Raw genomic sequence first — 26,309 nt, forward strand, 5'->3', positions numbered from 1 at the left:
CGAAGGAAGAGTGTTATAATAGGCTTTAAGTGTAGTGTTTTGAATGAAAAATTATTATTTTTACTATGTTGTAATTATTTACATGTAATATTTTGTTGAACTTCCATAGAGAGCCCTTCTGTTTTTACTAATTGCTAATATTCTGAGTCTCACCTTCACCTTTGCATAACTCAGTAATATGATCATTGGCATGTAGAAAAGAGAAAGAATCATCCAACTTGCCAATTTTTAAAATTAAATCCTAATCACATCTCACCTAATCTTATCTGTGTTAGACTAAAATAATCAAGGTTGTTTTCTTTAATTAAAAAATGGGGTCCATATGATATTAATGAAAGCTACTCATGGGATGAATATGGGTGTGAGTCTATTATTTTTCTTGTCGGTGGTGCTCTTTAATCAGAGAATATAAAGGGCGCACTGATGCCCATTAATCACAGAATATAAAGGGCGCATTTCGAATGTCGGATTCAGGCACTGGAATCAGAATCTGATTCTAATTCCGCCTGATTCTGGTGTTTGGTTCAAAAAAAGAATGCAATCAAAGGTGGAATTGACCCCAAGGTGGAATTAGAGAGGAAAATTGCCAGAATTTATTTCCCACCGTAAGAGATGGTATTCTGATTCCACCCGTCGGAATAGAATTTTTATTAGAATTTTTTTAAGTAAAAATTTTCTTCCAGTTAGGGAGAACCAGAATAGGAATAAGAATATGATGTCTATTCCGATTCGTGATTCCGGCAATCCAAATGCATCCAAAAACGATTACATAAATATGGAATTTGCTAGGGGCCATTGCAGAAGCCATTTCGCGGACCAGATGTTGCATGAGAGAGCAGCCACCTCATATGAATTAAATGAATGAGACAAAATCTGAGCCTATGTGGCGCTTTCTCATGCAACAGCCGGTTCAAGACATGCCTTTTGCGATGGTCCCTAGCAAATCCCAAGAGGCGAAAGATGATTTGAACGTAAAATCCCGTTGATCTTGCAGGATACCACGAGATGACATAAACCACCCACACCGATACCCATTTGTTTTCAGTTGAATTTCGAAAGATAGAGGAGGGGCCCACTGAGTAAACGAATCTACTTTAGAGAGTCTAGAGTTGATCGAGAGAGAGATGCTGTTTGTCATTATAACTCATGGTTTTAAATTTCTACCGAAATCCATAACGTCTAATACTCGGATTTCGGTCCGGACCGATACCGTAACATCTAATACCCGAAACGGTATTTTATTTCGTCCGAAACTTTGTTTTTTTTCGAAACTTCATCCGAAATTCCAAAATTTCACCCAAAAACCTGTTTTTTTAATTTATTTAATATTTCACCAAAATTTCAACTGAAATTACCGAAATTTGGTATCGAATAAAATATCATTTTTATCGCTTCGAAATTTCGGTGAGTCCGAAACCGGTACCGAAACTGAAATTTAAAACCATGATTATAAGCAAGGTTTTAAATTTCGGTTTCAGGCATAATTTCAGTGCTCACCAAAATTTCGGCCGAAATTCGAAAATTCAGTAGAAGTGTATAAAATGTTGGTTTTTTTCTGTAAAGAATTAAAGAATTAATATTTTATCCAAATTTTGCCAAAATTTCTGTTTCAAAACGTTTTCGGTCCTGACCGAAATTTAAAACCATGATTATTAGTAGGGGTTTAAATGTCAAAGAAATACCGCTCATAAATAGAAATAAATAAAAAATATGAAGGATATTTTACTACACTGACACAAATACTCCGTAGGATTTATTTATTTTTATTTTTATTTTATTTTATTTTTTATGACGTAGGATGTCCCCACGCCCTTCGGGAGTAGGACTAGTCCCTACGGATACACGCAACACACACCATGTGTCCATAGGATTTTGCCGAAGAGCCAACTGCCTCGGTGTGTCCATATGATTTTGTTGCTACTGGGTCAAATTCTGAAATAATTTTGGACCGTAGGATACGTATCCACTGGACACAGTTTAAATCCAAACCCAAATCCTTAAATGTTCGGATCCTTCGGTCTGTCTGGCTCCATTGGGACTATATTTTAGGAAGAGCGTACAAGTCACTTCTTTTTAGCCGTTTCCATGTTTAGAGAAAAGCCACGAGGAAAAAGCCTTCATTTCAAATCATTCAGTGGATAGAACAAGAAGGTAGCTTGCATTAGTTAGTAGTACTACTTGCTTCTACATTTATACGTACAACACTAGCTTACATGCTTGAGAAACTATGTACAAGTACAACCCAACTACATGTTTCGGAAACCATGTACAAGTACAAGCCAACACAACACAACACAACACAACACAACTCTCTCTCTCTCCACCACCTCAACGATGTGTGCTCTTAGTGTCGCCGCTGTAGAGCCTACTCGAAACAACAACAACAACAAAAAAAAACTTAGTACGAAAAATGATATGTGCGCCCCTTATTTTGATAAATACAGCCACTTATTTTGTTTGCAGAGAGAGGGAGAGAGAGGATGAATATATACCAGTCATAAACCGTGGGGGAGTTGGGTTGGGGCTTATCGAACACATGTGCACCAATTTTTTTAGTGGCGAGATTGCTACCAGGGTTGAATACACTCCTCCAAACGTTGTCCTTTCGAGAAGTAGACGGTGAGTTGGGCGTCACCGGCGTCGTCGGCGTGCCTGGGGTTCCCGGCATCGACACCGACCTCTGGAACTTTTTGCTTCCATCAAGTTCATCTACACAACAGTGATAGAAAAAGAACCAGATATATGAACTTGAAGCTTATACAAAATGATAAATATACCAGGAAAAAGGTTTATGAGGTATCGCGCAGCCTGAGCAGTCCTCTATATACGCCATCCCCATGTTGTTTGACTCATCCAACATGTTCATTCTATAGGACCTAACATAGCTAGCTAGGGTGTTCCTAAGAGATCATCTCCATAGGATCACCCTAAGAAATCATGATCATGGTAGATCCAATCCGTAGGAATCAATAGAAAAGGCAAATCACTTATGATACACCAGATCCGGCTCGGTTATTGATAGAGTGAATAGATCCGCCCTTTCCATTCACTCGGATCTCTTCCGTTTCTTCTAGTTTGTCCGGATCGAACCCACCATATCATTCTTTTTCCGATATACGAAATAGGGGACTTCACTAAGTCAATTCTTGCTGTTGATTTGTGGAGTTTTAGAATGGACGCTTAGAAGGAAAGTGGGCTTCTACAAATCGAGTGATTAGGATGATTGTATGGAGATGGTTTGTTAGGAACATCCTACATATGTAGGTTCCATGGAATGAATGAGTGAATGAGTGAAACAGCATGGAGATTGTATGTTTATTAACGGGAAAAGGTTTATGAGCTATAGCTCGGAGACTTCGCCCCCTAAATATAAATATAATTTGAAAATATTGCATATTGGTCTGGCGATTGTCAAATGATGATAGTCACCATCATGGATCGCTGATCGAGGGCTGATGGCCACACGATCTAAAAAAATTAGAAAAGAAGAAAGAAGAAGAAACCTCTCATAATAGCCAAGGGCTTGGTGGTGACTCGCCGGAGCTGATCAAGGCCGTGGTCAGGATGCGGCCCGGCGAGCACATCGTCCCAGAGTTTGTCTAAAAGAACCATCTTTTCTTCAATTCTAATGTCTTACCACTTGTTACGTATGTAACTATATATACACCTCAGCGCTCTCTCTAATGTTACTGTTGGGGTAAATAAAAACAAAACTGAATAAACTAGGTCCTTGAATTTTTATTATTTTTACCTTCTCTTCTGGAGAAGATGGCCTTCAATAATAAATGGGAGGTGTTGGCGGATAAGGATGAAATGGTGGGCCCCGAAAATAAATATCTGGTGTACCGTTTTCCTATGGGCTGTTGGACTTTGGCACCATCTTCCAGCCCATGATTCAAGGTGGGGCCATCAATAAGAAGATAAGAAATCAAATCAAAATATGGATTTCTTCGACATATGGACCCCACTCTGAGTTTTTCCACACTTGTTTATGAGTAAAATAAGTGGACACGAGATTACTGTTCGTCTTTAGTTTGCGACCACTTCGTTGGCAGCGAAGTTAAAGGGGACTCTCTATCTCTCTTTCTCTCACCTCACCAGCTGTATCCAAATATTATTCTATTTTAAAAGCTTTACATGATTGTTAGGGGTGCAACTTTGTGTCGGCCTCAACCTGAATCCCTGATGGGTTCAACCCGATTCCGGATCAGTTGGGTCGAGTTAGGGTTGGGAGATTTAGTGGTGGGTTGGGCTAGGGTTGACCGTCCTTGATTCAAGGCTCGGGTTGGGTCACGTTAGAGTTAAGGGAATGCTATCCTGGGTTGGGCTAGGGTTGGCCTCAACCCAACCCAACCTGCCCGAGTTGCACCCCTAGACTGATTGTAGGGTTGTATTAGTGGTAGTGTGCGAGGACACAGGCTAACCCCACGACTAAAATCTCATCTCCCTCTACTTTACTGATCGTATCTTGTGTGATCACCATGGACCATGGTAACGTCTTAGCAACATTTACTTGTTTTCTGGGGTGGATATCTAATAAATTATTCACGGTTCATTGTCAGATGGCACGAGAAATGATAGAGAACATCATATTAGAAGGGGACTAGCTTCTAGCAATTCATTGAATCAACAAGAAAGCCTAACCCCATGGCAATTAAAGAAAGTGGACCAATGAAAAGCTTTTTTTCTCTCTTTTTTTAATGGTAACCAATGGAAAGCTTGTATCAACAAGAAAGCTGTACCTCTATGCAATTAAAGGCAAATATGGGTGGATCTTGTAGCTAGGGAAAGGCAATGAAACCTACTTATCTTCTACAACAGGGAGGACATTCTTTGTAACTGGAAATCGATCGGTCTTGAGGAGTTGTTGAAGATTATTAACGCCCTCCAACCGGTATCAATAAAGTTCAATTTTGATGGGGCTCGAAAGGAAACCAGGAAATGACCAAATTGGTGGTGTTTTCCGTGATAATAAGGGGACTACTATTCAATCCTTCGCAGACCCAGCAGGAATATGTGATTCAAACGAGACAGAGACCCAAGATCTCCTCTTTGCGGTCTAAAGTAGTTTGCAAAATATGATTCAAGTCCATTGATTATTGAAGGCGACTCTTCAAATGCTCTTGAATGGGCAGCTTGTAAGGCTCTGGGTCAGTGGAATCTGGCCAACAATATTGTGGAGATTCACGATCTTTTTCTGACTAAAACTCAAATCATATGAAGCGGACAACAAACTCTTTAGCGGGCAGATTGGCTAAAGAAGGTCTAGAAAGGGAAGATGAAGATTAATGGTTTTTAAGGACATAGTGATATAATTTGTGGCACTTTGTGCAGGGTATTTAGCTAGAGTTTATTAGCTGCTGTTTTACATCGTGGGAGACATCTTGTCCCCTACTTTTCTGTAATCAGTTTGTTGTACTAAAGGCGAATATAGAGGGATTATCTCCTTTTCTTTCAACAAGTCGAACAATGGAAAGCTAGTCATCAACCTTGCCTGATATATAATGTTGAAGACAGGTTGACAAAAAAGTGAGCGATCAATGCATATATAATTAAGGAATAAGTTGTAAACTAATGGCAGGATAATCCTCCCAACTTTATTTCAATTTTTCTGCTCATGAACAATACATAAGTTTGGAGGCCTATGGCATTTCTTGCCTAATTTTAATATATCTCTTATTCTACTGAAAAAAGATTAACATTACCATAACCAGACAATTTTATTCACAGTGTAGCAAATCATTAATCACATACCCTTCCCTATACCAACCATACCAACAAACAAAGTAGCTATGATCATAACCTTTTAAACATGCATCATAAACAGGGTTTTTAAGTTGCATTTCAGCAGATAGAAGAATCAGGTAATAAATGCTTAAATATTTTACAAGAGCCAATAGGAAGACACACCTGTGTTAGAGAGGTTCTTAACAGCCCTCTCAAATAAACCAAAACTGCTGAGTTCTTTATTGGATTGCCAAGAGACCAACTTTTATATGGTGTTCCAGCATAGCTGCATGTAATCACGCCGCAGCCCTTGATATTTCATCCAACAGCAGCTGACTTTATATGGTTGATGCAATTCAAAAGAAATTATGGAACTTTGTAGCACCTGGTCTACAATTCTGTAACAGTATACAGATAATGCACATAATTTATTTGTATTTTGCCTAGAGTTTCGTAGTACAAATTTCTCCACGAAAATCTAGAGCGGTGATTCAGCCTTCGTGGGTGAATGGATAGCACCCCGAATGGAGTAAGAGAAGTCTTATGGCAAGCGAGAGACCTCAAGGTTCTTTTCCGAATTTCTTTTACATAACCTGAAGAAATCTTGCACAAAGCGCTCCCTCCGCCTGGCAACTGAAAGAAGAAAGAGACTTGGGCATGCAGTAGATGCAGTGTCTTCTTTCACTCTGCATTTGCTCATATAACTGCATTTGACTTCATTCAAAACCATGGTGTGTTTGTTATGAAAGGCCCCTAAAGGGAAATTGCAAAAACGAGGTCCAAAATTCACTCGTGCCTGTCTCCTTTGGATCTCTCTTCTTAGTCATAGTTTACTGGGAAGAATCTCAGCAGAGAACTTCTCTTCTTTGATGGGCTGGGGAGAAATTTCAGCCTGTCTTTCAGCAAGAAATTTTGCGAAACGGGATCCTTTACCATTGCTATTTTTATCCAATAGAGATTGTGGCAGAGAAGAAAATGGTGGTGGTGGCCTGGGAGATGGTGGTGGCATCAAAGCCCACACCGAAGAAAGGAGCTCATTGGGTTCATCCATGGCATGCAAAATGGACAGATCCCGCCCGTCTGTGGGTTTAAACGCATTGCATCAGAAATAAAAACTTACCACCATTTAACTGAAATAGTAACCTAATAAAAGTAGAAATAACCGGAGACAATTACTCTACCACCTGAAAATTTGAAGATTGGCTTCAGAGCTGCACAAGGTATGCTAAAGTTGAGATGTGGTATTAGAGTTCCTCCCCCATGCCTTGCATTGCTGTATCAGGAAATATTATCTCCAATTAATTAATTAATGAACAAGTTAATTACTTGAATGTCCGAAAAATATCGTATTTATCAATTATCATTTCAAGCAACCCGGTGCATCGATGCCATTGCCGAGCATATGTTCTGGCCTAGAGAAAAGAACAAGCTATAGAGCATGCTACATCTGCATGGCTAGCTAAATTATATTGTTAACTACTAAAGCCATCAAGTCCCCCAAGATCAAGTGTTTCCATGAAAAATGGGGGCTTTCTTTCATTTGGAGATTATGCTAAGATGTGCATTTAGAAGCCCCAAGAGACTGCAGACTTATTGGAGAATACAAAAGAATCTAAATCCATAAGAGTAGTACCATGGCAACTGACCGTATCACAGACAGACTTAAATATGAATATTCTTTTGATATCTGTTTCTATTCAGGCATATTATTTGCAGAAATCGTTGATGGTTCGGATTGAGTGCAAAGTACCTTGTTACGAGTCCAATCATATGACCATCGGCATTGATCACAGCACCACCACTAACACCCGGATGCACAGCAGCTGTTGTTTCAAGCATTGCTGGCAAGTATCTTTCTCCAGTCTCCAGTTCACCTGGTCCATAAAGGTGGGGTGGCCTCTGTGTTTCCACAACCCTTGCTACTACTCCGGAGCAAACAGATGGAAGGAGATCTGTAGCCAAAAAAAAAGCAAAAATTGTAATGGAAAAAGCAGCAGAGTGAGATGTGCAATGAATATTTTAGTAAAAATCATGAGCTAAGAAATAATCTCACCAGTGCGTGGTCCAAAGAGACCATGTCCAATAACATGTGCCTTTGATCCTGGAGATGGGTAATTAAAGTCTGGAACAATAGGGCAGAGTTCCTTTGGAACAGACTCGAGTTGAAGCAATGCGATGTCCAAAGGACCCTTCGAAACATACACCGCTTTAGCATCACACCAAATCCGGGGCTCCACATGATCTAGGCGAACACGTATCCTTTTATAGTTTCCATTAATTGAATATAGTGTAGATGACATCCGTTTATCACCCACACAAGAATCTGAAGTCTTGACCAACGATGGCAACGAACTGTGTCTCTCGGAGAAGATAGATAATGCTGGCAATGTGATTTCATCTGTTCCACTGGATGTTTTCCCAAATCTCCATGGCTCCAAAAGGTGAGCATTTGTGAGTATCAGGCCATGACTGTTGAGTATGATACCCGAAGCCCAAGCTCCATCACCTATAGTAACAAGAACAATTGAAGGCAGAGCCTTCTCAAAAGATGGTGTTGAGGGGCAGCACAATTCTGGAAACAATCCCTGGGAATCATTATTGTATATAGATTCATTCCGTGCACTGTACAAGTCCAGATTCCCTTTAGCTCTTTGAGGTTCTTTCTGAAGCCTATCACTCAGAGCAGTTGTTATGGCACCCCATGTCACCACAAGCTGTTATCCAGAGCTCAAGCATGTAAATTCATTAAACGTCCCAAATAAATAACAAATATATATATATATATATATATATATATATATATATATATATAGAGAGAGAGAGAGAGAGAGAGAGAGAGAGAGGGAGGGAGGAACAAATGTTCCATTGCGACCTGAATCTCTGCACCACCAGCCTGCTGTCTCAAGGGCATGGACAAGAGACCAATAAGACAGGCATGTTCACTGAAAACAAGTCCACCTTCCATTCCTGATACGTATAAAAGTGGAATAAGAATCCAGTAACATGGCATGATTCAAGAACTTGTGTAACGGAATAGCAATATAGCAATAAGGCTTTTTCTCGCACCAGGAAGACACCGAACGTCGGCCATCAACAGTGAGCTGTCACGAGAATCTGCAGGGCAGCAGTTTGCCACGGCTCCCACAGATATACTGGTTCGAGCAAAGGATCAAATAATGGAATTTCAAAAAACAGACGCACTAATACTAGATTGAGAGAGGAAAGGACACATGGATACGGAATCATTAGGCTAATGTTTGATGAAATTTTGATGGTTTACCATAGAGATCAATGTCGTTGCAAGGAATATTAAATCTCTACATGAATGAAATTGAAGCCCAGCCAGAGAGCTAAGAATTGTATCAAATTATATAGAGATGAATTCAACTACGAAAAGATTATTTTCATGTCACAGGTGAATCAGAAATTCAAGTGTATCAGTAAACAAGAAAGTTATAAATCTATGCCAATTGAAATGCAACTATCACCTCAATGGATAAATCACGAAGAAGCTGTAATCATCTGAAATTTGAACGACATTCAGTAGAGGACTTTTCTTTGCAACATTTTGTATGGAAGTCAATACAAAGTGACGCTCAATATGCATGTCGTAAAATCAAACTAAGGTAACTTTCAGGATGCGGACAACAAGAAGCTTCTTTTCATTTTTTGGATCGGAAAAAAAAAGCTATTAGAAGTTAGAACATTATGATGAGCATAGTGTTCCTTAGATCCTAGCATATATCAGAGAGTAACTTTTCCTGACTAGAGTTTTTTTTTCTGGAGAAAGAAGCAAGAGATCACACTTTGTCTTTAGCTGAGTACGGTATCGATGAGCCCATAAATAAGTGATTGCCGATATCACCAATATGGACACCCTAATCCTATTAACCCTTGTCATCCAGGTCACACCACACATAGATTAACACCATCTGACTCATATCAATCAAGCCAGGTAGAATTGCTGATCCAAATATGAGGATCAATCTAAGATGGTGAGTGGTGACATTACCTGCTAAAATGAACTACAGATCCACAATAAGATGATCAATCCAGAGAGAGATGGCAGTGAAATTACCTGTTTAAGAAGTGCAATGGTGACAGGATACCAAAAGGAGAACCCATTACTAGAAGAAGATCCCCTCTCTTATTTGGGGGTGACACACCTATATGTGGTAGATCCTGAAAAACAAGCATCCACCCTGTTAGACTCATAACATATACATGATGCAAATTGTAGGCCCAATAAGAGGCATATTTGCCCATTTGGACTTTTAGGAATTTATTTTCATGTGTCCTAAACTAAACATGGAAATAAGAATCCTAGAAACAACCATTCAGAAAAAAAAAAGAATCCTAGAAATTAAATAACATGGAAATAAATCCTTAATAGTCCTAATGGGCAACTATGCCTCTTATTGGGCCTACAATCTGCATCAATACCTCACGTGAAATGTATCTGGACAAACAATCCTTGACCTTTTCCGTGGTACCAAAAGTAGATGAAATAAGACATACCTTTGAATTTAACATGGAAACTCCAAGGAAAGCAATTCTAGTGGTTGACACTGCCACAGCATGAGGACTGCTTGATTCACCCAGTGCAGAATGCTTCTGTCCGGCAAATGATGCCCCAATGCCATTTCCATCCTGAATGAGTTGAAAATGCCAATTATTCACATGAAACCTAAGGAACCTGAGACCTCAGTAGGAAAGCATGGCATACAACTTTTAAGGCTAAATGCATAGTTAGTGATGCAGAATAATGGATGTCTAGTTCAGGATTTCGGTGGGCAGGGAGAAGCCCCAATGTTAGAATGGTAAAGCCCCGATGCTATTTAAAAACTTATAAATGTAAATGTCTATAAATGTAAACCTTATAAATATAGATATTTAGAAATATAGATCTATATATATGCTATATATAATCCCAAAAACTTGGGTGGCTATAGATTAGCTCCAAGGTCAGTCAAAATCTTATAAATTTTATAATTGTTAAAGAATTCGACGGACAAATTCCGATCAAATCGGGAGCAAAGAAACGGAATAGTAGAAATAAACAAACCACAAGATGCACCACCCGAGATTTTACAAAGTTCAACTAAGATGCCTACGTCCCGGGTGAGATCACGATCTTCCACTACGAGAGAGCAAAAAACAAGGATTACAACGGGATTAACCCGAAACCCGCAAACTGCAACTCTTTCCCTTTCCTCTCATACACAAAGCAACCAAAGAGAAAAACCAAAAAGAATCTCTCTCCTTCTCTTTCTCTCACTTCTATTTTTCTCTCTCCCCTTTAGCCTCCCCACTAGTCAGAAGTGAAGAAGAGCCCCTTCAACACCTAGTCTTTTGGAAAACATAAAAGGTCCCTTTTCTATTTTGGCTTTCCACCACAAGTAGGAAACCTAGATATATTAGAAAATCCTAGTCGTGGGAAACGAGGCAACTCCCAACAATATTCTTAGGTGGCCGCCATGGATCTGCCCCAATGTTATTCAAAACCTTGTAAATGTAAATTTCTGTATAGATATTTAGGATCTTATCGGTGTACATTTCTCTATACAAATTATAAATGTAAAAGAAAGTGTAACTGTATTAAAAAAATGAAAAACCTAACCACCCCAATGTCTAATTTTAAGAATGTTTTTGTTTCACAATAATAAAAACTGAAACAAATAAAGGTGGCTTTAGGCCAATGCATGTAAGGTATTATACATAATTGAATCTGTTAACTTACCAACTTCTCCAAAAGCTTAAGCTGTTGGAGAAAGGTGTTATTTATCTTTTATACTTAAAAACACTCCCCCGCAGGTGTGGCCCACTTGGCAAACATGTGGCACATGTGGTCCCACTTTGGGCCGACCATCGCATGTGGATTTTTGCTATCCGGGAGGTTTGAACTCGAGACATTTGGCTCTGATACCATGTTAACTTACCAACTTCTCCAAAAGCTTAAGCTGTTGGAGAAAGGCGTTATTTATCTTTTACACTTTAACAGAATCTTTTGAAATAATGGGCAACCAAAAGTCTAGCCCATTGCAAGGAAAAGCAATTTTGGTTGAGTCCATCGATCAGAAACCCACATATGTGGGCCTCTTTTCTCCTTCGTTCTAGATGGAAGCTTTGACATCCCAAATTCCTATTGTCCCATGTTGGAAGATCCAGAAATTCAAGATAACTCAGAGACTCGATTGTATGTAGAGTGCTTGCAAAAGCAGAGCATGAACCTCTCCGACCATGTATGCTCCCATCTCCTGCCCTCCCGCCTATCTTACCCCAACCACGGTGTCCATTGACGAAGCAGGGACCACATAAATAGCCGGGATTCTGAAGGCAAATGGAGTGATCCCAACAGCAGAAATAGAAAGTCGCTCCATTAGCCTTCCCAAGGTTCAGACCAGAGACTCGCCCCAAAGCCCAAATGATGAAGAAGAAGCGTCAATCAATTTACGAAAAGTTGAGAGGGACCTTGTACCCTGCTCTTCAATTGATTTTTTAAGTGTTGATCTTACAGATGAGGCATCAATATGGCATGGGATCAGGATCGTGTTGGTTGCCTCATGGGGATCCACCAAATCGACAGTTTTGATCACAGATGTAGACTATGTGGGACCCAAGGTTGATCGTTAAGATCATATCTGAGAAATGTTTGTTTGGGTTGTGAAGTCATAAATTCAAGGTCTCAATGCTTCTGTCTCTTTTTTTACATTATTGAATCTGAGTCATAAAAGCACATTTTTTTGTATGAATCATGTTTGCACATAGAGCATGATGTTTTCTTGTGTAATTAGTAATTGCTAGGACTGGGAGTGTCCCTCGCCGTTACCTACTTAAACACTTACCTACCCGGGTGCCCGCCTTTACCTAACTTGACTCTTTGTATCCGCAATCCCCTCATTGCAACTCTCCATAGGATTTGACGCAAGCCACTGAATAAGTGGATGAACCTAAATCTTGTGGTAGTGACCTAAACTTACAGCCCTCTCTCTCCTCGTTTGATGAATGACTTTTTCAAGCATGGCTTCTTCGACAGAAGGAATCATCCTCTTTTAATGGATGAATGCCCAGCCAGAGCCCATTTTAAATATAGGCTCTTACCCTTTGAAAATAGAGGTGACAGCGCTCTTAAGATAGGGAGAGGGGAGATCATCAAAGCTTTTAAAAAGTAATTCTTTCTGTTCTTCCTCATTTTGATTTTGGTTTTCGTGTTTTGCATTTTTCATCAACAAGATGGCACGACAGCTACGGATCCCCCCCCCCCCCCCCCCCGCAAAAAAACGACCCCCACACCCCCCTCTTTTACGTAATAGGGCTCAATGACTGTCGACTTATGGGGGGGCACAATTTATTTTCCTAGTTCTTACATTCTACTTACCACGCAATTAACAATAAAGAATATTGAATGTAGAACAGAAAGTACCAAGAATTGACTGAAGTGAGTACATTAATAACTTCACATAGTATAGAGGTTACAACTTACAACAAATGTAACGAAAATTAGAAGCTTAAAGACATAGAACAAAGTTACAACATAGGGACCAAATAGTCACAAACACTCACTTAGAAATATGTGCATGTCTAGAGGGCCAAGAATGCTACATCAAATCATGGATAAAAAAACAAAATGAACCAAATCATGTCAAGTTCTGACTTATAAATAGTTTCAAAATATTGAAGTAGAAAATACAGGAAAACGAGGCATGAGCAGGGGCTTACCTGTGTTTGAAGCCCATTCACACTAGACTGAGGGCTACTATTCAATGGGGCCAAGGACCAACCAACCTCCCATGAACCATGATCAGGTGAACCACCATGAGCTTCAATAAGCAATTGGAGAGCAAGGGAAGATGCAGGGACATCAACCTGTGCAATAAAGATTGCATTATAGTAAAATACAAAATCCATGTAGCAACCATGATAAAATAATCAGCTAAGTTGTTATAAACTCTACCAATAACTGAAAACAAAGGAAAAATCAGGATAAAACACATCACAGTTCAATTCAAAACATAAAGAAACTTCCTACTTCTGTTCTTTTTTCCCTAGCAATTAAATTTTGGGTCTCTAAATACAAAAAAAAGGTACTAATGCAAAGTGGTATAATTTTGGGGAAAGCAGGTTCAGAAACTAAAAACCACTTTCCTAGTAATTATGCTTGCAGCGGTAAATAAAGATCCAACACAACAGTATGTTGAGGAAGCTGCATAGTTAACTGGACCAGGAATTAATGTATCACAGAAATTCTCAAAGTTGCAAATTTAGTTTGCGTGTCACCAAATTTCCAACTGAAAAAATGAATAATATGGTGAAATCAATCGCCAACTTCTCCACTGCCCATTATTCACTGAAAGTTAAAGCATAAGCAATGAGTTTTAAAGGAGTCTTTACTCTTTAGTTTGAACAAATGGAGAGCCGAGATTCAACCTCTGGAAAGATCTATTTGGATTTCTCATGTTAGCAAGGAAGTGTTGGTAATGACATCTCACTAGTTTAGAATGTTGACTTGGTTAACTTGTTGTGTTTTATCTGTCATATCCTATTTCAGGTTTCAATGATCCTTATCCATGCCAACAAAAGCATATCATATTCTTGCCGTCCCAGTGTTCAAATAATTTGAATTTAAGGAATCCCCATACCCAATCCCTAATCGTATCGGATACACGAACCTGTATCATAGGTCTTTATCATGAAAATGTATCTTTCCAACCCTTATTATATCTAAATACTTTTAAAAAGTACGTAGACTTTCTAACAAAAACATGTTTAACCAACAGATAGATCTATCACACATGCAAGTTAACACCGGAATGGTAAGAGAATAGGAGTTTACATTTCCTTGTTCTGACTCAGCCTTATTTATAGGATGTTTGACTGGATCAAACAAATCTATATACAGTCCTCAGAGTCGTTTATATATTTCCATGTCTATATAATTTACTCAAGATATTACCTAGGATTATTCATGAGTGTTTTAATTATGTAGCTAGTAATTTTGTTTCCAAGGTTCCTTTGTTTGAGACACCGAAGCACTTAGGAGGATCATGAGTGTTCTAAGATGTGATAGGCACATTTGCAAAAGCATTAAGGGTTTCTTGTTTCCAAAGTTCCTCTGTCTGAGACACAAAGTACTTAGGTGGATCGGCAGCCACTAAAAACAAGACCCCAAGAAAGAACAAGATATAAAGGTAAGACTCCGTAACCACTTAGCTCCAGTGAAGCATTGGCTAAGAGGTAGTCCCTAATGTAACAGGGCTCATGAAGGCTCAAGCAGATTAAGCAATACGTCCGGGTACAATGATCATGTTCAGTGCCAATAAACTTCAGATATAACTAGTTTACCCTTGATTTACAACAGAGAAAACACACACAGGATGGTATTCTATAGCCACATTTGTGCCATGCATCATGCAATAAATTGCTAAACAAATGCTTGCCTTTCTTATTGAGAGAACTCATCCATCAAAACTAGAATATATCAATTTGAATGGATATACCCATCCAGCATATAAAGGTATAATCAGCAAGACTTAGGCTTGAAATTTGAACTACTCATTGAACCTTACATTTTCAAATTTTCATAAAACCAAGTAACACCCAGCATAGAGTATTTTCAACACTGTCATAATTAGTGCCAGTACAATCTAATCCGAAAACAGCGCTCGAAGTCCTACCAATGCTAAAAGTTGAGCTTGGATCCAACAAGGAGTTTTGATGTTTGCTTTCTTCTCTCCCTGGTAAGCAAACCCATAATGAAAATCAAGACGCAGCAGAAACACAGTGCATCAAAATTATTGAAAAAAAAAAACAAAACAAAAAAAAGGTAGAATCATACAAACCTCAGCCAGAACATCAACATGAGCCCCTGGAATTAATTCAGGAAGATCCTGCGAAAATTGGGTACCACACAAGTCAAGCCAACCCAAATTAAAACTCCACAATCAACATGAAGGGTGTGAAACAACCAATTACTTCAAAAGCTTAAGCTATTACAGTTGGCGTTATTTAATCATTTATACTTCAACACTCCTCACATGTTGCCTCTCTTTTATTGATTGGCCGTAAACGGAGTAATTGGGTTATGAACCCAGGACGGAGGCAACCTGGCTATGATACCAAGTGAAACAACCAATCGCTCCAAAGGCTTAAGCTGTTAGAGTTGGTGCTATTTAATCATATTTATACTTCAACAAAGGGATAAAAGGGAAGTGTTTAAACCTTTACAGGATTATCCCGAAGGTGCAAGGGTAGAAAAGGCTCAAGAATTGAAGCAGTAGTTACAACCAGAGCTGAATAGGTGGATCTATGTATCCCAATGTGCTTAAAGAGAGGATAATCGTTAAATGAATCAGGCAACAAAAACCCAGATGCAGAAAGGGTCGTTTTACCCGACCTACAAAACAAGAAAAGGCAATCCACCAAAAATAAAAGTAAAAAAAACAACAAATTGCATTGATTGAATTAGAGGGGGAAAAAATGTAATAGAATTGAGGGTTACTCGTGATGATGGAAAGCGTGCTTCCGCATCTTAAGACCCTTGGGATCCTAAAATCCATGGAAAGTATGGATTAGAAGTTGAAAAAATTTCTTTTATGAAAGAAAGAGGAGGTTGGGGTGATAGAGAAGGCTTACAGGGCCTTGAATTCTGACCATGACGGCAAAGTCGCGAGCGACTTGAACTATTTCCGGCAACTCCATCTTGAAGGGAATTTGCCGTTCTCGTTTGAGTAATTTTTAGAGAAAGAGGAGGGAGGTGAGAAGGAGATTGGGGTGGGTTTTGTTTGGGGGTGGCCTGAAACAAAAAAAGAGGTGGGATGAATTTGGCATCTGAGTAGTTTTACTGCTGAATTGGGGGTCCCTCTGTGATATGGATTTTACTCAGTATTTTCTGATTCTGGCATTCGAGATGGAAATGAAACCCCACCCCTCGTTTTGGTAATGACACTCCTAGCTTCATTAAAAAAAACATAGGGATGCAACTTGGTTCGGGCTCAACTCGAACCCGGTTGGTTCAACTCGATTTTGGCTCGGGTTGGGTTGGCACTTCCACAAGTCTTCCAACCCTATTTATTTTCGGGTTGAGTTAGGGTTAAGGCCTTGGCAAGTTGACCCACTCGAACCCAACTTTCGTCCTCTAATTTTATTATAATTTTCTTAGGGTTATATTGCTAGTGTCCATCGCAAAAGGCATTTTGCAGATGATCTGTTGACATATGTGGCTGCTCTGACAAGGGTCAACCCGGCCCGACTGAACGACCCCTTTTCTAACCCGACTTTTTTTTTTTCAGGTTGAACTCTACCCGAGTTGCACCCCTACCATTGGAGGAGCTCCTGACCCGAGTTGCACATTGGAGGAGCTCCTTATTGGTCTGTGGTACTTGTCAACAAAATAAGAGTATGAAATTTTCTTTTTTAAGCTACCTGAACATTCTTCCAAGTTCCTCTTTATCTAATTCATGCTTATGTAGCTATCTTTGATTTTCAGCATTATGTGATATTTGTTGATGAATACAATAAATATTTTTGGATATATCCAATGCATTTAGTATCTGACTTGCTGGATTGTTCTAAATGATTTAGGCCCTGTTTGTTTTGGAATTTGAGAATCGATTGAATCCAATAATCGGTTTTTGGACTCAAAAATCAATTCTCAAGATTCAAAACAAACAGGTCCTTAAGGGTGATGTAAATCGATTCTCAAGATTCAAAACAAAAGGGTCCGTAAGGGTGGTGTTGAGAATTTATTTGGTGGTACTACAAAGTGTTTGCAACTTGATAGTTGTAGTAAAATTCAATGGGAAAAAATTCATTTTCTCTTTGAAACATCATGAAATTTCTAGATGTCTATTGACTATCGTGTCCTCGCTCACCCGAGCTTACTGTTAGGCAAAGAAGAAAAAAGAAGAAGAGGTAGAAGAGATTATGTTTACCACTCTATAAGCCAAAAGATAAAATCACTGATAAATATTCAAACATCGAGACACAAAGCCACCAACTGCCAAGAATCCCTTTGACAGGAGACCAGAAAATAGAATTCTTATCTATAAAACAATATGGTCTGATAACAAACCATTGAGTAACAAAATACTTAGTACTATTCTCTGATAAAAAGCACCTGAAAACTACTCCGAATCAGTAAACATACATCCAAGTCATTTCATATTTAACTAAATACTATTACACCCTTAAATTAGGGGGGAACCCAAAACAAAAAAGACTTCAATTCTGTACAAAAAGACAATGCTTGATTCATTAAAAGAAACTAGAAAATGAGTCAAAATTACCATCTTCTTGTCCGTCATCATCAAAGGTGACAACCTCCGGCTATAATTAGCCGCCACCACTGGATCCATACTTCTTGCCGAGGACGACCAGCTGCAGCTTGTCATAACCGGCCAGTGCACCAGCACCTGCGACTGCACGAAGTATGTTTGCACCGGCACCCTTGAATAGGGACTTGACACCCTCATTCCTGATGATCTGATGAAATGCATCCAATGAGCCCTTGTACTTGAAGGGTTCGCCAGAGGTCATCATCATCCTTCTTCGCACTGTATCGAATGGGTAGGATGCCAGCCCAGCTCCAACTGTGACACCCCAACCCAACAGGAAACTCGCCATGAAACTATCCTGCATCACAATAACAAAATACCAAACACCATTAATACCAATCTAATTCCAAAGATCACACTAAAGACCACTCTTCTACATATTCTAACATACCTCTAACGAACCAGTTAGCACAACGGGCTTTAGAGAATCATACATTCCGAAGTAGAGCCCACGATATACAACAATCGCAACATATGAGATGGCAAATCCACGGTAAAGTCCAACAATGCCATCAGTTTTCACGGTTTTCCTTAAACAATCAATCATACCATTAAACTGCCTTTCACCTGTTGAAGTATAAATGATTAAATAACACCAACTCTAACAGCTTAAGCTTTTGGAGTTATTGTTTGTTTCACATGGTACCAGAGCTATTGCCTCACAACAGGTCTTGCGTTCAGAAAAACCCAACATCTCCTAATACTAAAAATCCGCATGTATGGCGAACCCAGGCCACACGTGAAGGGGAGTGTTGAACTATAAATGATTAAATAACACAAACTCTAACAGCTTAAGCTTTTGGAGTAATTGGTTGTTTCGTACCACCTCCCTTGTTGGCAACCTTAGTATCATTGGCTAGACGGGTTCGAGCATAATCGAGAGGGTAGACAAAGACAAGGGAAGAGGCACCAGCTGCACCTCCTGATGCCAAGTTCCCGGCAAACCATTTCCAGTAACCATCTCTTTCTTTCTTGAAGTTGAATAGCCGCTTGAAGTAATCCTTAAAAGCAAAGTTCAAGGCCTGGTGTAGGATACAGTTCATAACACCGTCAAAGACCCAAGCAACACCAACAGATAGGAAGGCACAAAGTGTTGAAGTATAAATGATTAAATAACACCAGTTCATAACACCGTCAGAGCTATTCCTGGGTTCAAAACCCAACAACTCCTTCATATTAAAAATCCATGTGTATGGCCAACCCAAAAGAGGAGCCCCACATATGCCACTTGTATGGCCAACCCAGAAAAGAGGGGCCATGTGAGTGGGAGTGTTGAAGTGTAAATGATTAAGTAACACCAACTCTAACTGCTTAAGGTTTCAGAGTAATTGGTTGTTTCACACAAAGGATAGAAATGGAATAAACTAGAGCTAAATTTCTCAAGTCTGAATTGAGGATCTGACCTGTGTGGGGAAGTAACGAATAACATTGGCTGTATTTCCTCTCCACAATGAGAGGAATCCTTCTTCCTGGACAGTTCGGCGGAAGCAGTCAATAATGCCCTTGTAGGGTTCTGACAGCCTACCAGCCTTGATCAATTCATCCTGGTTCTGGATCAAGAGCTTTACACGCTCAATTGGTGCAGCAGCGGTTTTGGAGATGGCAGCGGAAACTCCTCCCATTAGAAAATCAGTAAGGAAGTCGGATGAACCTTTCTCCGAGGGTGCTTGGACGAACACAGGTGACAGAGTTGAGACAAGTAAGAAGCCATGACACCCACTTGCTTGGTAGGCCTGTAAAGGACCCTGCAGGCCTCCATTTACATATGCAATGGAGAGGTTATGGATGGAGGTAATCCTGGCCTGAAGGTTGGGAGACAGTCTAGAGAAGAGTTGAGACTGCCCATGTATACTTGTAATTATAGATGGGTGGTGTGATCCATCTGCCATCTTTACAACCTGCATGAACGCTGTCAGTACTAAAGGGTAAAGAAGAAAACCATAAGCTACAAAATAAGCATAAATGAATCTAAATCATTTTTTTTTTATCCAGCAACAAAATTCAAAAGCAAAGGTCCATAAAAATCTGTGTTGAGAATCTGAAAGATCCGAGGCATTTGAAAAGAAGTAGAAGGAAAATAAGAACGATGGTAAATGCATGCTTCTTATGTTTGCCTTATAGAATACTCAGGAACTGCATAAGCATTGACTTTGACATATTAATATATTAAATATTTTGAAAAAAATAAAACAAATAGTTACACTTCATGTAAATTGATTTTTTTTCTTTTTTTTTTTGCGCAATAGAAGTTTGACAAGATTTCTCCATAAGAAACATTACTTTCTATTGTCCAGTGATGATGGAGCCTTAAAAAACACTACTTTCTATCTTTCCACAAGACCAATGAGGCCACATTCTGGATAGGTCATATAATTAGGCTGTGTTTGGATGTCCTGAAGTTGTAATAAAAGAAATGCATCGAGGGCCTTATTAATATGGTACAAGCAAAAGCCATAATAACTGCAGAGTTCAGCTAAGAAGAAAAGGAATTAAAAGAAGTTTAGTGTAGTAAATGCATGCTTTCAAGTGGCATTATTAATTATGACACACAGCTGGAAAGAGAGGGAGAGAGTAGGGGGTTGGTTTAGGGCCCGGGAACAGTCTCAGTTAGGCAGTTTCTATGGGGCGTAGGCCTACCAAAAGGTAAAGGAGGCGTCATGATAAGATGAATCCTCATAAGAAACAGGACTATCTTTTCTGTAAGCCTGTTAAGCAAATTTACGCAATCCAGAAAGATACTAGTTTAACTGGCATCCCTAAGTGAAACTAAACATCATAATCAAGGACTTGGGGAGGAAAATTTGAAAGATGAGATGAAAAATTCAGCTAAAATAAAACATGCTAGCTAGAAATAGTTTAAGGTGTTTCTTACAGCGAGCAAGTGTGTCACACGTAATATCAATTGGGTTCACAAACTCAAAGACCAACTCATGAGCCAAAAAACATTAATAAAGAAGGGGGCAAAGAGCTGAAAGTAGCAACTGCATGCTTTTGATGCAGCAGTACCCCCCAAACCCACCCACCCACGCACACTAATGACTCAGGCCAGTCTGTTGAACCTCCAGCATTGCCTCATATATTGGATTCGGTCTGAGAATCACTTATCCATCTTTAAAATATCTTCAATCTGAAAATAAGAGAAGGATTTCTCCTTCAAGGCAACAACTTGAGCAGTAGGGGTTGAATTAGCATTTATCAGGATTGCCCTCTATTCCACAAGATGATCATTACCATTCCTAGTTACATAGCCTGCAGCTGCTTACATGTTAGAGTAGTACATTTGGAATGCTGCAGCTCAATTAAGTTATCACAGTCCCCTGGGTGGTTTCTGCCATGTTATCGCAATGCAAGTGGTTTGCCATTTTTCTTATGCTTGCTTGCCCAGAGAATCGCCTTCGATCTGAGAATTACCAATCCATCTTTGCACTACCCTCAATCTGAAGATAAGGACAGAGAACTCTTCCTTCAGGGCCACAGCTTCAGCATTAGTGGTTGAATCAACATTTATCAGCATTGCCCTTGCTTCCACAAGAAAACCATTCTCATTCCTAATTACAAAGTGGGCCAATAATTGGTTGGGGCCCTCACCATTGGTTGTCACAATCTGAAACAAACAGGGCCTTACCAATGTCATTCCTAATTACATAGCCTGCAGCTGCTTACCTGTTAGAATTAAGTTTTGAAATTCTCCATCAAAATTAAGTAGTCAAAAATCTCCATAGCCTGTTAGAATTAAGTTTTGAAATTCTCCATCAAAATTAAGTTTTCAAAATTCTCCATAGCCTGTATCATAGCCTGCAGGGCCTTATTTGAAATTCTCCATCAAAATTAAGTTTTCACGATCTCCTAGGTGGTTTCTGCCTGGTTATCACAAGACAGTGTGTGCCATTTTCTGATGCCCGCTATCTAGTGGAAAATGTTCAGCTCTTACTGCCTTTTTATCCAGCTATACAGTGTAGGGGTGGACATGGTTCGGTTCGGTTCGGTTTTGGGGTATACCCAGAACCAAACCATATATAATCGGTTCCCTTGAAATTGGAACCAGAACCGAACCATATATGTTTGGAACCGAACCGAACCAAAACCATATATAATCAGTTCGGTTCTGGGTTTACCCAACCTTCACCAAATGTAGATATTTTGCCTAATCGTGTTTATAATCGGTTCACTCCTGTTTATATATGATGTACAAACACTAACATGCACAAATTTGGGATAATCAAGCACAAATTTGGGATAATCAGGCACAAATTTGCACAAATTTGGGCAATGCAAAAATTATATATGAACTACAAACAGGCGCAAATTTGGGGGCTGAATTAAAATTTTAAAGGCAAAGCAACACGTTAAAGAGGGGTGAATTAAAAGGGGGTGTGGTGATTTTATCAAATGATGAGGCATTGGGTTTTAAGGTGAGGGTCGGTTCTCGGTTCGGTTTTCGGTTCCGAGATCCATAACCCAGAACCAAACCGAATTTCCATCAGTTCCAGGATATCAGAACCGGAACCGAACCATATAGATATGGAACCGAAACGAACTGAACCATATGTGCCGGTTCAGTTCGGTTCCTCGGTTCGAACCGGAACCATGTCCACCCCTAATACAGTGTGTGCCATTTTCTGATGCCCGCTATCTGGTGGAAAATGTTCAGCTCTTACTGCCTTTTTATCCAGCTATCTCCGTTAAGCTAGCAATATTCCTCTATGTCTCAAGTAATAATTAAGAAGTGTGACCTGGAAAGGATCCAATCTCTCCAAATCAGTGTTTCAAGATGCAGATGCGGGTCAAACGTGGTCAGAACAAATCCTAGTCAACTCGGCACAACATGATCGAGTACACGGTTGACACAATCCTAAATCAGGAATCAAAGGAGTTTTGATTCGCTTCATAGGGCAAAATGTGGACTCGGACAAAAATGCAGCCAAAATAAAAGGGAGTCAAACTCAGGGGAGCCGACAATGATGCGGAGGAGTTTTGAAACTATGCTATGACTCATGCACTCATATTCCTTTCTTTTTACAAATGCCAAGAGGTATAAGGTAGATTGGAAGCGGGAATTCCCACCCTTCCCTGTTCTTCACTTGGCACTCAACCATCATAGCACGCTTGCTAAAATAACTTTTTGAACTTGGTAATTCATTTCAAACTTTTCCATGATCAACAACCAAACTAACTGAGCAAAAGAACATTTGAGGAAACCATGAGAGCTGAACTCCTCTGCTTCACATAGAAAGCATCAACAATCCTTCATTCACTTCTTCTAAAGATTTTTTTTCTTCTTTAATTAATTTTGACCACTGTTTAAAACCTACCCAGGTCAATCATTGACTTGCCTAAATCAACTAGGTTTGAATCCCCCCCAAGTAAATAAAAGAACTTGACGAATCAATCAATGACTCACAATCAACTCAGTATCACCCTTAGGCAAATTCTTGTCCAAGTCAAAGTTTTTAAATACTGAGTTTAGCCTGACTCATTATACATAAAAATAATTACCTGCAGTCTTTTCCAACAAGTCTGGACAACAAAATAAGAGAAATGAGCAAGGCTTGGTTCAGCTAACTTTGCTTGGTAGAATTCAAGAACATCATGGTGATTAATAAACAAAGTTAGAAAGAAGACCTGAAAATTATGACCATTGTGATTTCCTATCTGCTTGAGATTGCATGAAAGTGTCACAAGCAAAGCATTACTAGTAAATCTACCAAAAAAACTCGGCAAGGGTGCTAGTCCAAATAAAAATATGGTTGCTTGAGGTTATAGTCAAATTTGATGTAGAAAATGTAACAGTTTAAAATTAATCTTTCAAGAGAACGCATCGAAAATAAGATGGAGATTCCACTAATCTTGATTGCTTGGATACATTACAAAGAGCCCTAATGTGTATTTATATAAAACACACATAGGTATAAACATAGAAAGCCAAGGAGTAATTGTAGAAAGCAATAAAGATAGAAACTTCCTAACCTAACCTACTTTCCTAATCACTCTTCTAGTATACTTGCTTAATCAACCACCACGACAATCCAATGGTGTGATCTCAACCCAATCCGACGGTGTGATATCTCGCATATTCTAACAGAATATCATCGATTGAAGTTCAGACCATCATGCATCATCAATCTTCTCTGTGGGCTTTCATTGTGCTACTGAACTGGAAGGAATCCTTGTCCCCACTAAAACATTTACCAGCTCTTTTCTACTATGTTTTCTTTGTCCTATTTTCTCCATTATCTATGCAAGTTATCAAATCGATTCAATTCAACCAAACCCATCTCTAAGATGTATCTACTCAACAAAAAAAAAACAAAAAATCAGCTATCAAGAAGATTAGGAAAATCTGGCACACCAAGAGAAGAATTAGATTACTTGAGAAGGTGAATATATGCTCTATCATAACAACTCATAAAATCAAGGTCCTGGTGGAAAGTTATGCATAAAACATGTCCAATACAAACCTCAAAAACTAGCTAATACCTACCAGATTAAAACTATAAACAACAGTATTCCACAGCATAAAATACAAGAGAAGAAAAAAAAACTAGAAAGGGAGTGTGCTCACCCAAGACAAGGTGGCCGAGAAATCTCTTCCTCTGCTTTGTTTGTGGGGTGGAAAATAAGCTTGACGAGAGCATTATATAAAGGGGAGGGAGTGAAGAGGTGCAATAATACAAAAAAAAAAAACCTACCTGGCGTTCTGTGGATGCTCCTAGTGCATGGCTTCTAGACCTCATTGCCTTCTATTCTTGGCAAATGGCCGTTATGAGATGGACTAAAATCTTCTAATGACTAAAATGCAACCGCTAAATTGATAAGGCTTTTATAAATGACCACCTATTGTTTTGGCATATTCTTAAAAACCAACTTATTGTTATAATTCACTGACCTACAGTTTGATATTATTAGTCAAAAAAAGGGAAAATTACATTTACACCCCTCTAGTTTCTGACACATCCACTTCTACCCCTATAGTTTAAAACGTGACAACTACCCCTGTAGTTTCAATTTGTGTAAGGTAGGCCCCCTCAGTTGACGGTTCATCCACATATTGAAGGGTTAGGATGATCCGATGGAGCTGATTTTTTGCGCACACCCTATCTATGTCGGGCCCATCGAATGAACGCTTTGGATCATCCAAACAATGTGGGCCCATACCTGAATCCAAACACAGTGGGCCCACATTGTTTGGATGATCCAAAGCGTTCATTTGATGGGCCCTGACATAGATAGGGTGTGTCCAAAAAATCAGCTCCATCGGATCTTCCTAACCCTTCAATCTGTGGACAAACCGTCAACTGAGGGGGCCTACCATATACAAATTGAAACTACAGGGGGTGTAGTTGTCACGTTTTAAACTAGAGGACTTCTAGATTGAAGGGAGCCCTTGCACAAAAGAGGTGAAAGGGCTCCCCCATTGGCTGCTCATCACCAAGTCAAAAATGATGGTGATGTGCAGCCAATGGAGGAGCCCTTTCACCTCTTTTTTGCAAGGGCTCCCTTTAGTCTAGACTTCCTCTTTAAACTATAAGGGTAGAAGTGGATGTGTTAGAAACTAAAGGGGGGTGTAAATGTAATTTTTCCAAAAACAAATGCCATCAATTCGGTTTGACTAGGAAAAGGACTAAAATACCCATGTCATGTGAAAAGAGCAAAGGAAGTGATATTTGTAACAAGGGATTTGCTAGGGACCTTTGCATTAAGGCATTTCACGGCTGGCTATTGCATGAGAGAGATGCCTAACTTTTCAGCAGATTTTGTCTTATTCTTTTAATTCATCGATGTGTCTGCTCTCACATACAATAGCCAGCCGTGATGCTCCCTCGCAAATCCCTTAAAACCATTTCCTAGTCTTTTTGTTTTCAAAATTTACAAAAATATCCTCCTAGTCATCATCGTTCTTATAGCGCACGCATTCCACATTTTGTAACCTTAGCTTGAATCCAAAACCTAATACACCATTTGATTAATTAAACGAATAAGACCAAATCTATTGAAAAGTCAGGCTGCTCTCACATGCATTAGCCAGCCGTGAAATGCCTTTCTGCGAAGGTCCCTAGCAAATCTCTTATAACCATTTCCTAGTCTTTTTGTTTTCAAAATTTACAAAAATATCCTTTTAGTCATCGTCTTTCTTACACCGCAGGCATTCCACATTTTGCAACCTTAGCTTGAATCCAAAACCCTAACACTAGTTGCCTTACGTACTGTCAGCAGTTATTAATGAGATTAGTGATAATTGTGATCATACTA

At 39.3% G+C, this 26,309-nt stretch overlaps 3 protein-coding genes across 3 annotated transcripts; all 3 read right to left on the reverse strand.

Moving 5' to 3' along the window:
* Positions 1 to 2,088: 2,088 nt before the first annotated feature.
* Positions 2,089 to 3,704, reverse strand: LOC143855193 (dormancy-associated protein 1-like). The gene is made up of 3 exons (XM_077365414.1): positions 3,504 to 3,704; positions 2,493 to 2,709; positions 2,089 to 2,365 (listed from the first exon to the last, which is right to left on the reverse strand). Exons 1-3 carry the CDS (start codon positions 3,610 to 3,612, stop codon positions 2,329 to 2,331), a joined length of 363 nt encoding a protein of 120 aa, XP_077221529.1. The 5' UTR covers positions 3,613 to 3,704; the 3' UTR covers positions 2,089 to 2,328.
* A 1,997-nt stretch (positions 3,705 to 5,701) lies between these two features.
* DEG15 (protease-like protein) lies at positions 5,702 to 16,634 on the reverse strand. Its single transcript, XM_077365413.1, has 14 exons — positions 16,360 to 16,634; positions 16,226 to 16,272; positions 15,946 to 16,120; positions 15,567 to 15,614; positions 15,402 to 15,461; positions 13,447 to 13,593; positions 10,246 to 10,377; positions 9,806 to 9,909; positions 8,794 to 8,879; positions 8,600 to 8,694; positions 7,781 to 8,441; positions 7,478 to 7,679; positions 6,912 to 7,000; positions 5,702 to 6,807 (listed from the first exon to the last, which is right to left on the reverse strand). The coding sequence occupies exons 1-14, from the start codon at positions 16,423 to 16,425 to the stop codon at positions 6,551 to 6,553; spliced, it is 2,169 nt and encodes a 722-aa protein (XP_077221528.1). The 5' UTR covers positions 16,426 to 16,634; the 3' UTR covers positions 5,702 to 6,550.
* A 1,109-nt stretch (positions 16,635 to 17,743) lies between these two features.
* LOC143854532 (ADP,ATP carrier protein 3, mitochondrial-like) lies at positions 17,744 to 24,675 on the reverse strand. The gene is made up of 5 exons (XM_077364549.1): positions 24,622 to 24,675; positions 19,463 to 19,957; positions 18,883 to 19,081; positions 18,451 to 18,626; positions 17,744 to 18,357 (listed from the first exon to the last, which is right to left on the reverse strand). The coding sequence occupies exons 2-5, from the start codon at positions 19,946 to 19,948 to the stop codon at positions 18,058 to 18,060; spliced, it is 1,161 nt and encodes a 386-aa protein (XP_077220664.1). The 5' UTR covers positions 19,949 to 19,957; positions 24,622 to 24,675; the 3' UTR covers positions 17,744 to 18,057.
* Positions 24,676 to 26,309: the final 1,634 nt, after the last annotated feature.

Source organism: Tasmannia lanceolata, unplaced genomic scaffold, assembly GCF_043159265.1.
Source record: "Tasmannia lanceolata isolate RefF3 unplaced genomic scaffold, GAP_Taslan_0.1 ptg000020l, whole genome shotgun sequence".
NCBI classification, from domain to species: domain Eukaryota; kingdom Viridiplantae; phylum Streptophyta; class Magnoliopsida; order Canellales; family Winteraceae; genus Tasmannia; species Tasmannia lanceolata.